The 16,138-nt window shown below is 43.5% G+C and overlaps 1 protein-coding gene across 1 annotated transcript in view; it reads left to right on the top strand.

Moving 5' to 3' along the window:
• The first annotated feature begins 562 nt into the window (after positions 1 to 562).
• The window catches only part of SPAG6 (sperm associated antigen 6), a 55,123-nt gene continuing 39,547 nt past the window's right edge, over positions 563 to 16,138 (top strand). The window contains 1 exon segment of the mRNA XM_037006031.2: positions 563 to 1,121. Coding sequence (XP_036861926.2) covers positions 563 to 1,121 — 559 coding nt within the window.

Here is a 16,138-nt window from a genome sequence, read left to right as displayed (position 1 = left end):
ATTTACTCACTTGACACCTGGTGAAGTTGTAGTTTCTAATATTGACACCTGTCATTGAAACATTTGGTATATAGTTTTCAGACAACCCAGAAACCGGTTATAGACTAAGTACTTGATTTTTGTTAAAAGAAACTGGGTAAAAAATTAAAGTTATACAAACTAGGGAAGTCTGGTTAAGATAATATGAATCCAGACTTTCCAGGTAAAGATTCTTCCATTCTTTTGGGAATGGCATTCAATGCAATGAAGCCTAAATTTAAAGACAAAGACAAATGACTTTAAATGGTGGAAAAGTGAGGAAACAGCACAGTTAGTAGTAATTAGGAGAAAGTCATGGAAGATAGGACATTTATCATACTGTTACCTCGTCTGCTTTTCTTACTGTCTAGGAGTGCTTGTTAAAAGCTTTCAATATAGTATAATTAAGTATATGAACAGGGTTTCTTGACCCTCCAGGAATCCTGAAACCAGGAATGCCAGATATATAAAAGCTGGATTAAAGGGGAAGTTGAAGGTTGCACTGACAATAACGTATTTATCAAATTACACGACGTCACGTGGGATGTCTCCCGACCGTCGAAGCCAGGACCACCCGGTCGGCGCCATTTTCTTGTCCCGCCGCATCCCCGCGTTCTCCCGGCGCCCCCCCCGCCCGTGCCGGGGCCGGGACACCCGCGGGCCCGACTTCGGACGAAAAGCCCTGCGCCCGGCGTCCCCCCGAGGGCGCCGGCCCTGCGGCGGGCGGAGCGCCCCTGGGCCGGCCGTCCTGGGGCGCGGGCTCGCGGCCGTGACGTCACGCCCGGGACCGGCCGATGCGGGGAGGCCTCGCGGCGGGTGCCGGCCGTGTGCGCGGGAGCCGCGGGCACCCAGAGAGGACCGGCTGCGATGCGAGCCCCGCTGGGCCGGGCGGTCGACCCTCGGCGGACAAGCCGCGCCGCGGTCGCCGCGAGCCAGAGGCAGGTGCTGGCAGGAAGGGCCTGGTGCCCGGACGGCTGGCGGCGCGGCTCGCTTGCCCGTGTCTTTCCTCGCAGTGTTCGAGCAGCACCAGGAGGCCCGGACCCAATTCGTGCAGACGGTGGCGGAGCTGGCGACCAGACCCCAAAACATCGAGCCGCTGCGGAGCGCAAGGGAGCCTCAGCCCGGACCCGCGCTGCTCGGCGCCCTGGCCTCGCCTCGCCGCACCTCTCCCTGCCGCCCTGGTGCCCCGGCCTCGCTCCTCAGCCCGGGAACCCGACCCCTCGGTCGCCAAGCATCCCTTGGCCTCTTCTTGCCCGCCTTCCTGTCGCCTTGCGCCCCTACGGGCTGTGCTTCTGGGAAGGCGCGGCGCGGGGACGGGGACGGCATCCCTAACCCCCCCACACAACCCACCGCGAAGGCTTCAGAGACACTCAGTCTTTTTAGCGGGTCTTTGGGGGTGAGGTCGAGAGGGCGAAGTCTCCAGATTGGTGTGAGAGGGGCCCGACGTCCCCATTTCTGTCTATCGCAACCAGGGAAGTGTCAGATTGGAAGCCAAGGCCACGCGAATTGCCTGCAAGTCATTTTACCTTAATGGGAATTTACTCTAATCACACCATTTTATCCGGGAACCGCTGCTTGTCACACTGCCTTTGATCACCTTCGACTTCCTCACACCAAAGCAATTCCAGAGTGGCTGACAAATTATTTTCTTGCATTAGTGAAAGAGCAAAGATTTGATTGACTCTTTTCGAAGAGATTCAAAGTAGGCAAAGACCTAGCTTCGAGAAATTCTTACACTACCCTCTTTCGTCCTCTCCTTCCGAACGTATTCAGATTCTATAGAAAGAGATAGTGTGTGTGTATGTATGTAACTTGCTTTTCTGTTAATGTAAATACAGAAAAGGTGATGGTGGTTTCTTCCCTTCTGTCTCCGATTAAGGATGATCCACCACCGTCTGAACACAAAGTAGCATTTTATCGCTACTGTGTCATGAGAAATCTTCAGTTTATAGGGTCTGATCTTTAAAACATTTAAATTAACACGGAATTAAAAGAAAAGTACGAAATAACTGGTAGAGCAAGAATGTTTACATATGTTTACTCTGATTTCTTTGAGGGGAATTCCTACTGCACCTAGATGGTAATTTCTTTTGTCACTGAGGAATTTGGGTGTTTATTCCTTGTATGTTTTTATGGGGAGGAGGATTGTATTTAGAATAGAGAAAGTATTTTATAATCATTTAAAAAACTTTATATTTTGAGATAATTGTAGATTCACATGCAGCTGTAAGAAGTAGTACAGAGATCCCATATGCCTCAACACTGTAGTATGGTATCACAACCAGTGCGTCCACGTTGATAAACCATCAGCCTTATTCAGGTTTCCCCAGTTTATAATCTGTGCCCATTCGCACGTGTGTCTGTGTGTGTCCAGTTCTCTACAGGTTTATCCCATCACCACTACAGCACTTTCATCGCCGCGAGGAGCCCTTTCATAGCCACACCACCGCCCTCTTGTCCCTGACCCTGGGCAACCACTGACCTCTTCATTTAGAAAACTTCAAAGCTGGTAATCTTTATTCTGCTGTTGTTTCATGTGAATTGATTTTCTTTCTTTTGGGTGTGTGTGTGTGCTTGTGTGCATTCATGTATACCCTTCAAAGTACTTGGAGAGTGCTGGACACACAGTGTTTCATTTATACTAATTTAAGTTTATTAGAGTGTATCACATTTTTTAAATGCATTTATTTTTTAGGCTTTTTTAATGGTCCTACACATTGGTCTATGTGAATGGACACTTGTTTATAAATATTTAATTTCTGGAAAATATATAGCTAAAGGAAAACATTTTTAAAAAGGGAAAATAATTGACATTATTTAAAAATTTTGATACTGAAATACAGAAGTATAGATAACATTTGAGATACAGAATATCACATTTTAATATAATGGAGTCAAGTCATCTCTTCCCATAAGTGTACAATATAGAAAATATTATGGAATTTAGTCAATCCAAACCTTTAGCCTAAATGATCACCAAAGTATAAGTGACTTAGATATGATATTCTTAAATGGCCACCCATTTCTACTTATGGTCTGGCTTATGTAGGGAATGAAATACAAAAGGAATATAACTCCAGAAGTTATCTTCACTTGATGAATATTAGTGGAATGGTAAGATTTTTTGTTTCCTGAAAAACTTATTTTAACCTATTTCACATTATCTAGATTCAGTTTAAGCATTCCTTTAATAATTTTAGAGACATAATAATTATTCTAATACATACATTCTTTTAATTAAAAAATAACCTGTAAACTTTCTTATGAAAATTTTTCCTAATAGCTGGTTAACTTAAACTTTCAGATGGTTTATTTCTTTTAAAAAATCACCACGGATTTAAAAATGCTTTTGAAAAACCACAGTATGTGTGTTTCAATTATATATTATGACTGAGCTTTCTTTTTTCAGTCATGTGACTTCATTTTGGCATCTTAAGATACCAATGATTTTATTCCTGACTTTGACATATTGTCCACATACTTGGGAGAGTTTTGTTTTGTTTTCTCTGCTAATAAACCATTTTAAAAAATATGTATTATTGGTCCAAAATAATGGGAAAAATATTTTCCATGTAAGCATCATGATGAATCAGTACTTCACTTGTTAAAAATTTTTAAATTCAGTGTGAAAGGAACCTTAAAGGTGAAAATTATCAATGAAGTTTTATTTCCTTTTAAATCTCTGATACTTTTCATTATATTTTTGATGTGCTACTGAGAAAATTTGCTTTATTAAATATGTCCAAAGTAATTAATAGAGCAAACAGTGCTGGAAGATATCTTTTTCAGAACATTTGGGCAAAAATAAGTTTGATTTCTAGACATAATTGTTACTGGAAAGAACAGTATACAATGTGTCTATAACCTACAGTTATTACTTTCTTTTGATTTAGGATTTTATTCCTTCTAAATCAAAAGAACAAAGAAAAAAACATTAAAAAGTTGAGTGTTACAGAATCTCCTTGCATTCTCAAACCCTGTTTATCTGAACCGTTACATATTGTGTAATGCACATTACATCTTGTGCGGCTATTTAAAAATGGATTTTGATACTTTCCTTCTTTGATAATGAGTAATACATGAGTGTAAATAGTAAAGGTAATACATTGTTACTTCTACCAATTGTAGAATCTCAGCAATTTGAGGTGGTTGTTTAGTTATAAATATAAGAAACATGTTTTATGACATATTGGAAATTCCAGGCCACTTGTAGGTTGTTTAGGTCTTTTAAAATAAGCTAATAAAAACCCCAAGAAAATTATTTTTTAACTGCTTAACTACATAAAATAAACTTCCTCTTAAGCAGCTATTTATTGGAAAGCAGGGGTAAACTTTAAAATAATTCTTTGTAATATCTTACATATAACCTATAGAAAAACAGTAAACATGGCTAATCAATAGTTAATGCACATTTTCAGGAGAGTAGAGAATAGAGGTTTGTATAACATTTTAAATATGCATGTGTATGAGACTAATTTGTAAGTTGAGGCAATTTAATGTGTCCAGAATTCAAGAAAATATGTAATATATGTTTACATAAAATTATTTTAAATTACAAGTCTGGGGCAGGGTGAAAATCTTCAGATTTCTGATCTAATACCTTGATTTGCTATTAGAAGGAATACATTTATAGTATTTAAACCATTATGATAAGTATACATACCATGATTTTCTTACAAAAACTACTGTTCCAAAGGATATTAAAACTGAAAAGATAATTAGAACAACTTTAAAAAAACCAACATGCTTTTAAATTTGATGTATTTCATCAATATAAAAGGAGTCTTATGGTTGTGAATGTATGATAATTAAAGCACTGACTTTTTAAAAAAGAAGATAGAGATAGAGGTTTTGTTTTTGCTTTTTACATATGCTGAAGAGGAAAATATTCCAGGAAACTACAAAAATTCTGAACTTGTATGCACCTAATAATTTATCCTAAAAACAAGGTTCAGAATTTTATTCTGTGTCCCAAACCATTGGACTTACATGGACATTTATCTGTTTGTTATTTAAGCATTGGTACATAAGTAGAAAATAATAAAGCCAGGATTAGGGTCTCACTGCTTTCTTAGGAAAAACTGGACAATTAAAAAAATTCAAGCTATAGATAAGCCTATAAAAGTGGGGCTTAGAAATGGCAAATTGTGTAGGTTAAATTTTAATGTTATAGATTAAATGTTTTGAAAAGTTATTTATTTCCTGACTTCATTTTACATTTGAATGTTTTTTCACAGCCTTTGCTCCTCTGACTAAAAACTTTTCTTACATTTGGCCAAATTAATTTCTACTTATTCTTTATGACTCTGCTTAGATGTTGTTGATTCCTCAGGCAAATCTTCCTTGAACCCTCACAGTAACTTAAGTCTCTGGAGTTATGCTTTCCTTTCTAATATTTCCCTTTCACAGTACTTATCACAATGTACTGATTTAGTTTTCTCCTCTAACTCTAAATTCCATACCTAGAATAATGGTTAGAATAGAGCTGATGTTCAACATATTTAAATAGAATGAAGGAAGGATTAATTATTTTTCCAAGTATTTTGACGTCTCTTAAAAATCAGATTCTTAGAACAGCTCAGGTAGGTAGAGTAGGTTTCTTCTTCAGTAATGACACGCCCAAAGAAGGTTGGATAACTGCCCTCATCACAAGTGAGTTAGTGGCCACATGGGACTATAACCCACTTCTTAATTGCTGCCTGACCTTGTTCTCTTTCTGCATTACCTTATAGTTACTAGTAAACTGTTTCTAGGTAGTTCTAGGAATTCCTAATAAACCTCAATGTTAACTGTTAAAACAAGTCTGTTTAGGTCTTTGGGTTACCAGTGACTGTCCAGTAATTAAATTGTGTGTATTTGGCTTTTGAGGTCTATTTGAGGGCCATTATGGGAACTTGAGTGGAGGCCAGATGCAAAGGACTAATTGATAATAAGCCTGCAGGTTTGAGGGAGTTAGGAGTTGTATTTAGGGCTTACACTGGCTTCAGAGCTCTAGAGGATCTTTCAGCTTCCTCTGGCTTCTAAGAAAAGTCTTACCAAACCAGAAGTTCTTTAAAAGCATGCAGGGAAAAGCATAATCCACTGGAAGTTGAGAACCAAGATAGTAATTCAGAGACTGAAACCCGGCCAGGATCAGGGAGAGTGCGTGGGAGTCTTCGTCAGAACCAGGATGGCCAGCTGCCCTGTGACTGCTGCTCTCCTGGGCTTTTTGAGATCACGTGAGGAGGAGCACAATGGAAAGGGAGGTGCTTGATACTTGACTGACTGATGTAAGTGTACATGTAACACTTTCCATTGTTTTATTTATTCATACTTCAGATGAAGGACTCTCTTCAGTGTTCACTGGGGGAGGACTTTCAGATTTCTACTGAGTAGATGGACTGACTCTAGGAGAGATCTGGGGGCCACACCTTGAGAAAAAATTTGACCTGCTTTGTAGTGGGTGGGATGACCTGTCTGAATGCAGATTTCCCCAATTTCAAAGTGAAATATTGCTATTGCCATAAACCCCATGCTTTCTATCCTAAGGGTGGCTCAATTTAAAATTTATTGCTTTTTCAAGTTCTATTAAAAGCTTAGGTGAAAAGAAGTGATACTTGTGCTTGTGTTTATGTTGTGCATGTCTCCCCAAAGGAAATGATCTCTATCCATTTTCCATATATTCTAAGCTCTGTGTATCAAGTTAGACTTACTATTAAATTATGTACATAAATTAGCTTACACTAGTTTTCCATAGATATGTCTTTGTAGAATTAATATAATAATATGCTCTTTTTTTCTTGAGGGCTTTTTAAAAAATAGGTATTTAGATTTTCCCATAGCTTCCTTAAATCTATCATTGAAGATATCCATTTTGTTTTTATATAAAGATTCTATAATCTTATTCAATCAATATTAATATTATCTGTCAAGCTAGGCCAAGCTATGAAATTTCAGGAAAAAATATTTTCTTTCTTTTATTTCACAAGTGTTTCCCTTTTTACTTTTGCTGCCAGGAAACTCAGTGCTGTGTTCAGAGTTCAGATGCAGTGACTGTCCGTAACTTATATTTCTTATGAAATTATCAATCCACCTCTACTACATGGTCCTTAATTATTATCTTTGTATCTATATCTTTTAGAGTAAACTACCTCAAAAAAATTTAAAGTGGGTAGAGTATGAATAAAATTTTATCTGAAGATAGATTTTTGAACTAGTTGTCTTCCAAAAGTTCCCACTTCAAATATTACCCATGAAACCTTCTGGAGCAGACAATCCTTTTAGAATTGTCCTATTTATTCTCTGTGCTGACCCCATTCCTAGAAATTCCAGTCTTTGTAGGCAGATGGGTATAATAGGTATAGATTGTAAAAATCGAAAACACATTGACAAGAGAAAATGCGACTGATTTAAAATTTACTACTCTCCTAGAAGACTTTCAAAGTAAAATAGAATTATATCTATCTGTGTAATTTTAGATGAGGGAACAGTTTAACAAGCCATTTGAGTTTCTTAGATAACATCAGAAAATCTTAATTTGACCTATAGCCAAATTTGATCTGGCCCCAACTAACCTCTTTGGCTTTATCTTTTGAGGTCAGAATGAATTTATCATGGCTTCTTCAGTAGTTCAACAATCATGCATCCCTTTTTCAAGCCAGAAACATGGAAGTATCATTGATCCCTCCTCCTTCTTCACAATGATCAGTTTGTCTCCTAAATACCTCCTCAGACTTTTCATTTGTCTCTTTCCTTTTTTTGTTACCGTTCTCCCGGCTATCTTCTCCTTTGACCTAGGTTCCTATAATCACTTCCTAAGTGGTCTTCCTGCCTCCCATCTTCTCTTTTCTCATCCCTTCTCTCCACTGTAATGAGAGTATCCTTCTTTATAAAGTGCAGATTTGATCCTGTCACTGCATTGACATTAATGTTCAGACTGAATCCAAAACACTTGAAATAGTTTATTGAACCTTTCAGGACTTTTGTTTCTGTTTATCTCTTAGCCTAGAACTTTCTCTAATTCCTCTCTCTCTCTCATACTATAGTTACACTGTATTCTCAGTTTTGTCAACATAATCAAACCCTTTTTGGTTCTGAGCTTCATCTATACAGCTCCTTCTGAATGGAATATTCTCTGTCCTTTCCCTCTTAACTCCCTCCAATTTTTTCAGTAGATTATCTGCCTGAAAGCCTCCAGATTTCAACTTATGTTGGCAGCCGCGCTCAGAAAATAGCGCCCCATGCAGGGCAGCCGGAAGGCCCCGAACTTCCTAATGACAAATCATCCCACACCACTAAACTACATGCTAATTGCGCCTTGGCATAAGGACCAATGAGACTCACCAAATGGTTATGCTAATAAGGCATATGGAGCCGCACCAACCAGGTCAGAGCATGAGAACTATATAAGCAAGCCTCTCCTTCCCCTCTGGGTCCTGCCCAACTCATTTGTTTCACAAAGAGCTGAAGAATAAAGCTTTCTGCAGAAGAATCCTGCTGTTGTTGCATGCTGTTCTTGCCGGCGAGGACAGGGCACGCGACAAGTGGTGCCGAATCCCGGGAACCAGAACATCACCGGCACAGGGAGGACCCTTCAGACATCTGGAGAGGATTCAGAACTGCAGGTCAGAAGAAAGCCCGGAGGGGTAAGTTCCGAGAGGCCCCTGCTTTTTAGGATAATGGTTGATGGTTCTCTGTAAATAAGGAGGCACCATGGGGAATGCACCGTCATTAGTCACGGCGCTGCAGACAGCTCTCAAAGAGCGAAACTTGAAGGTCTCCAGCAAAGTCTTAGGATCTTTTGTGAAGGAGATAGACCGTGTGGCCCCCTGGTTCATTTGTTCAGGGTCCCTCTCAATCCCGAGCTGGGACAAACTGGGGAAAGATCTTGATAGAGAGGAGGAGGAGGGTAGCCTGAGGGGAGGCACCAGGCCCCTCTGGAAACTGATTAGAGCTTGTCTGCAAGATGAGAGATGTGAAAAGGTAATAAAAGAAGGTCAGAGAGCATTGACAGATATCCAAGAGAGCATGTCAGAAACGGAACGGGAAACAGAGAGCGCGCGCGGCCGAAAAAAGGCCACAAAAACGAAGGTAAAGAAACCTCAGAGTGAGGGAGAAAGCCCGCCTAGGGCAAAAGCGAAAGAGCCCCGAGAAGTGAGTGACGATCGCCTCGGAGAAAATAGTAAATACCCCTGGAAAGAGTTGAGGGACCTCCAACTCTCCAATAGGGAATCTGAAGAGGAATTAACGTCCACAGAAGAAGGGGAAGAGAATAAAACCGCAGAGTGCAGAAGTAAGGGAACCAGCAAAGTTGAAAAGCGGACCAAGGAAAAAATGAAAGCAGGGTGTCCCCTGACGCCCGTTGCCCCGCCACCTTACGTGAGTGGCGCACTCTCCTTTTGCCACCCAGATACTCTTCAGGCAATTAGACAAATGTTTCCTGTATTTGAGGATAATGGCGTACGCTCTCACCAGCCCCTGAGCCATAAACAAGTTAAGGAGTTAGCAGAATCTGTTCGGGCTTATGGAGTCAGTGCTAACTATACCATAGCACAAGTTGAGAGATTAACAGAGACAGCCATGACACCCGCAGACTGGCAATATGTAACTAAGGCATGCCTTTCTAGTATGGGGCAATACATAGAATGGAAGGCATTGTGGCATGATATCAGCATGACCCAGGCACGCGCAAACGCAGCCGAAGGACAGCCTGCGTGGTCATATGATATGCTGACGGGCCAAGGACAGTGGGTAGCCAACCAGACTGCCTTCCCCTTACAGGTATACGCACAAATAAACACGTGCGCCGCCAAGGCATGGAAAGCCCTCACCAACAAAGGAGAAGTATCAGGCAATTTGACAAAAATTATTCAGGGGCTGAGCGAGCCATTTTCTGACTTTGTCACTCGTATGATGGAAGCCGCAGGCAGAATATTTGGAGATCAGGAACAAGCAATGCCCCTAGTAGAGCAATTAGTGTTTGAACAATGTACCAAGGAATGCAGACAGGCGATAACACCCTGGAAACAAAAAGGGATACATGCCTGGTTGAAAGCCTGTAGAGAAATAGGAGGGCCACTCACCAATGCGGGCCTAGCCGCGGCCATATTACAGAGCCACAAACAAGCCAGGATCACTAACAGAAGTATCAAATGCTTTCAATGCGGGAAATTAGGACATATAAAGAGAGAGTGTAGGAGCCCAGCTTCAGAACAAACAACCCAAAAGACCCCTGAGTTGTGCCCTAAGTGTAAGAAAGGCAGGCATTGGGCTAATGAGTGCCGGTCTATTAAAGATATAGAAGGGAAACCCTTAGAGTTGCCAAAAAACGCCCAGAGGGGCCCCCGTCACCAGGGCCCGCAAATATATGGGGCAACCAGCACGCAAGTGTCATTCGGGAACAACCAGGCCCCCCAAGGAGAGCCACTTCAGGTTCCGCGGGATTGGACATCCGTGCCACCACCAGAATAGTGTTGACTCCACAGATGGGAGTTCAGCCTATCCCTTCAGACTTTAAAGGCCCCCTACCACCAAATACCATTGGGTTACTCCTAGGGCGCTCTTCTGCTGCATTGAAAGGCCTGGTAGTTCATCCCGGAGTCATAGATCAAGATTATGAAGGACAGGTAAAAATCATGTGTTCGGCTCCCAGAGGAATCTATCCTATATCCCCGGGAGACCGCATAGCCCAGCTCTTAGTTTTACCTAGTCTCCACGCCAATTATCCTGCTACCAACACGGAGAGGGGAGAAAGGGGCTTCGGCTCCTCTGACTGGGATTCAACCTTCATAGTATTAGATTTAGCAGACAGACCAAAATTAACTCTTCAAATAGAGGGAAAGAGCTTTGAGAGAATCCTAGACACTGGAGCAGATAAAAGTATTATCTCTGCAACCTGGTGGCCCTCCAAGTGGCCTGTGACCCAATCCTCACATTCATTACAAGGTTTAGGATATGAGTCAAGCCCTTCAATTAGTGCCAAACCATTGAAATGGCGAGCCCCTGAAGGACAAGAGGGTACAGTCACCCCTTATGTACTCCCTCTACCGGTCAATTTATGGGGGAGGGATGTCATGAGAGACTTAGGCCTCAAACTCATTAATGAATACTCCACCCCCGCCCAAGGCATGATGATGGACATGGGATACATCCCTGGCAAGGGGCTGGGGAAACACCAACAGGGACACATAGAGCCCATCCTGCCCAAAGTAAAGAATGACCGTCACGGCCTAGGTTTTTCATAGGGGCCATTGAAGATGCCATGCCCATACCTTGGCTCACAGAGGAGGCCGTATGGGTTCCTCAGTGGCCCCTATCCTCTGAAAAATTAGAAGCAGCTCATTGCTTAGTGCAAGAGCAGCTCCAAGTGAGACACCTAGAACCCTCTGTGTCCCCATGGAACACACCCATATTTGTAATCAGGAAAAAGTCAGGATCATGGAGGTTGCTTCATGATCTGAGAGCAGTAAATGCTCAAATGAGAATGCTTGGACCCGTACAACGGGGACTGCCACTCCTCTCTGCCTTACCCAAAGAATGGAAAGTGCTCATAATAGATATTAAAGATTGTTTCTTTTCTATACCTCTAAGCTCCAAGGACAGGGAAAGATTTGCTTTTACTTTGCCAGCTATTAACCATGAACAACCTGATGCCAGATTTCAGTGGAAGGTCCTCCCTCAAAGAATGGCAAATAGCCCCACCATATGTCAACTGTACGTTCAGCGAGCACTAGACCCAATTCGTAAGACCTATCCCACGCTAAAGATCATCCATTACATGGATGACATCCTTCTTTGCTCCCCACAACCAGCAGAAATAGAAGAAGCATATATAGATCTCACTAGATCCCTAGAAAATTGGAGACTGAATATAGCAAGCGAGAAGGTCCAAAAATCTAGTGTTAGCAAATTCCTAGGAGCAACCATTTACACAGATGTAATTTGCCCCCAAAAGCTTGAGATAAGACATAATCAATTGCGAAATTTAAATGACTTCCAAAAACTCCTAGGGGATATTAATTGGTTGCGCCCATACTTAAAGATACCCACCACTGAATTGACTCCACTATTTAAAACCCTAGAAGGAGACCCACAACTAACGTCACCGCGCTCCCTCACACCTGAGGCATTACAAGCCATTCGCAAAGTAGAACAGGCTTTGATGACAGCACAATTAAATAGAGTGCAATCGAATGAACCCTTTGAGTTGTGTGTCCTTCCCACCCCAGAGCTGCCAACAGCAGTCTTATGGCAGCACGGCCCACTGATCTAGATTCATCCCCAAGCCTCTCAGGCTAGGACAATAGAGTACTATCCAGCAGCCGTGGCCAAACTTGCTTTGAGAGGAGTAAAAACCTCCATGACACATTTCGGAGAGGCTCCAGCTAAAATTATAACCCCTTACAGCGTAGAACAGATACAAGTATTATGTGCTATGAACGATGATTGGGCCATACTTGCTTACAGTTTCTCAGGAACCTTTGATAATCATTTCCCTAAACATCCCCTCATCAACTTCGCCAAAAATCATCTCCTAGTATTTCCTCGGGTCACTAGCCTAACCCCGCTGCCTCATAGAAAAACAGTTTACACGGACGGGTCTAAGACAGGCACAGGTGCCTATGTCCATGATGGCAAAGTTGTGACAAAAGGCTACACGCCTGACACTCCACAAATAGTGGAATGTCGCATAGTCTTAGAGGTCCTACAAATCTTTCCTGAACCTTTAAATATTGTGTCTGACTCCTGTTATGTAGTTAATGCAGTCAAATCTCTAGAAGTGGCCGGGCTAATCAAAGCGTCCAGCCCAGTAGCCACTTTGTTCAAACAGATACAATCAGCACTACTTCATAGGCAATCTCCTTTGTATATAACTCATATCAGAGCACATTCAAGCCTTCCCGGGCCTATGACCCAAGGCAACCACCTAGCAGACCTCGCAACCAGAAATATAGCTTTTCCCCTGCTAGACCCTATCACCACAGCTTCAAAATTCCATACACAATTTCATGTCACTGCCGAAACGCTGCGCAGGCGGTTTAGCATAACCAGGGCCAAAGCTAGGAACATTGTCCTTAGCTGCCAACATTGCTGCAGCTTCCTTCCCACACCTCATGTTGGGATCAACCCCAGAGGTATTAAGCCTTTACAAGTTTGGCAAATGGATGTGACGCATATTTCGTCTTTTGAGAAACTGAAATATGTACATGTATCCGTAGATACTTGTTCAGGAGTCATCTTTGCCTCCCCATTGTCAGGAGAGAAAGCTTCCCATGTCATCCAGCACTGCCTTGAAGCTTGGAGCGCATGGGGGTTACCACAGATTCTGAAAACAGACAATGGCCCAGCCTATACCTCTACAAAATTTGCTCAATTTTGTCATCACATGGAGATAAAACATATCACTAGCCTTCCCTACAACCCACAGGGTCAAGGGATTGTGGAACGCGCGAACCGCACGCTCAAATCCTATTTACTTAAACAAAAAGGGGGAATTGAAGATATACCCCCCACACCAAAAACTGCCATAGCCCTAGCACTTTTCACTATAAATTTTTTGAATCTGGATGCTCAAAGCCATACAGCAGCGGATCGCCATAATCAGTGGCCAAAAGACCCACAAGAACTAGTAAAATGGAAGGACGTGTTATCTAACCAATGGAAGGGCCCGGATCCAATCATAATCAGATCCAGGGGAGCTGTGTGTGTTTTCCCCCAGGGTGAAGAAAATCCCTTCTGGATCCCGGAGCGCCTAACGAGGAAAGTCCTAAACAAAGGAGATGTCTTCGCTGTACCTCCTGACCCTGCTCCTGACACTGGAGACCCCGACTCAGGGAGTATTGAGATGGGGAATCCTGTCTGCCTTTCCTAAGCCTATGCCTGTCCGTTTCAATGCAGCCGTTTTTCCGCGCTTTTTCACTACCAATACTAGTATGAACTTGCCCTACTTAGTTAAAGACACCCTAGTAGCTCCCCTGGGAGAAAACCGATCCTTCGTAACTAATGGGTCATTATGCTTCACCACTCAGAATCTAGCTGGCTGTATCTCCCTGAAACGGAGGAAATACGGATGGTTCAGTGACATAATTCTAGAGGCCAGTAGCCTCCCCGTTATGTCAGCTAAATTTGAAGGGCCTAATAAGGAAGGGAGCCCGTCCTATAAGAACATGACTATCCACCAGATGGTTCTCTGGATCAATGGCACATTTGTACACTCTCCCAGGAACAATTCCACCGAAAGGCCTCGTCAACCCAAATATGCCTCCCATTGTGTGGGCGACTATGAGGGAGAGCTGTGGCCCTGGACTGACTGTCAGTCAACTGTAGTAACGTGGGCAACTGAGAGGCAGGAGTTTACCATCTCCCCAGATATGGAGGGACGGCCAGCCAATGAGGCTTGGTGGCCAGTAAAGGTGCTCGAAGGCGAGTTTCGTCAGCAGCTGAGCATGAACCCCTTCCATAAATAGATGCTGTGTGGAGTCAATGGCTCGTGTACCGACCTCTCCCCCTTTTCCGCCCTCCAGGGTGGGGGAATCGGTGTAAAAAATATCACCTTTTGGTGCGAGAATAACCACATGCGCGCACACTGGAACATGATCATGACCCATAACAACGAGAACTACACGTGTTCAGCAAAATCAGGTCCAGAGTCACCTAATTCCCTTTTTCCACCTTCTCCAGTATGCGTATACCCCCCATTTCTGTTTATCTTATCCAATAGTAGCTTTGACTCCTGCTCCAATGAAACCTGCTTTCTGTCTCAGTGTTGGGATGCGCGTAACTTTACCAATGCTTTGGTAGTCCGCATCCCCCGTTGGGTCCCTGTTCCCGTAGACGCCCCTAACACCATGACTCTGTTTCGAGAAAGGCGTGATTTCGGTGTTACAGCCGCCATAGTGCTCCTGATCTCCGCGACCGCGGTCGCAGCCACCGCCGCTGGTATAGCTTTAGACACCTCCATCAAATCGGCTACAGAGCTCAATAACCTTGCAGCCTCAGTAGCTTCTGCCCTGGACCAACAGTCCACACTTGATGGCAAACTGAAAGGAGGAATAATGATCCTCAATCAACGCATAGATCTCGTGGAGGAACAAATAGAGGTGCTCTGGCAAATGGCCCAATTGGGATGTGAGCGGAAATATCGTACCCTCTGCATCACTAGCATTCAATATAAAAATTTTACACGGGCAGCTAATCTGTCACGAGACCTGTCCCAGTATCTTTCAGGAAACTGGTCCCAAGACTTCGATGGGACACTAGAAGAGCTGCAGCGAGAAATTATCCACATCAACTCCACCCGTCTAGATATCTCTGTAGCGGAAGGACTCTCTTCCTGGTTCCTCAGAGCTCTCTCCCACGTCAAGGAGTGGGCGGGCATGGCTGGGATGGGCGTGTTCCTGCTTGGAGGTCTCATGCTCTTACTCTGGTTGTTATGCAGACTCCGCAACCAACATAAGCAGGACAAGGTGATCCTTGCTCAAGCCCTAATGGCGATAGACGTTGGCGCCTCTCCCCAAGTGTGGCTCAACATGCTTAAGAAGGAAGCTCGGCTTTAGCTTGAGGTAGCTCTTGCACCCTGAGCCCATGTGGCACTGCACCAGGCCCGAGTACCTCAATGCTTAATCACAGCTTTCTTTAAGAAGCTCATGGTGCAAGAGGGTTGAGAAAAAGGGTCCAAACCCTTTGTACCAAGCGGTCCCAACGCCAGCCAGAGGATGCAAGGCAAAGCACTGCAAGAGGTCTTGGACCCCTCTGAGAGGCATGCCTGACTGCATAGGGGTAGATGCCCAGAACCCCTCTCCAAAAAGGGGGCATCAGGAAGTATGATGGAGGTCAGGCCTCTGTCTCCGCCTCTGCTGGCAAGTTCCGCCTTGAGCTTCTGTTAGACAAAAAAGGGGGAGATGTTGGCAGCCGCGCTCAGAAAATAGCGCCCCATGCAGGGCAGCCGGAAGGCCCCGAACTTCCTAATGACAAATCATCCCACACCACTAAACTACATGCTAATTGCGCCTTGGCATAAGGACCAATGAGACCCACCAAATGGTTATGCTAATAAGGCATATGGAGCCGCACCAACCAGGTCAGAGCATGAGAACTATATAAGCAAGCCTCTCCTTCCCCTCTGGGTCCTGCCCAACTCATT

Source organism: Manis javanica, chromosome 2 (assembly GCF_040802235.1).
Source record: "Manis javanica isolate MJ-LG chromosome 2, MJ_LKY, whole genome shotgun sequence".
Classification (NCBI taxonomy): Eukaryota; Metazoa; Chordata; class Mammalia; order Pholidota; family Manidae; genus Manis; species Manis javanica.
The sequence above is the reverse complement of the archived record's forward strand: the minus strand, read 5'-3'. Positions and strand labels throughout refer to the sequence as shown.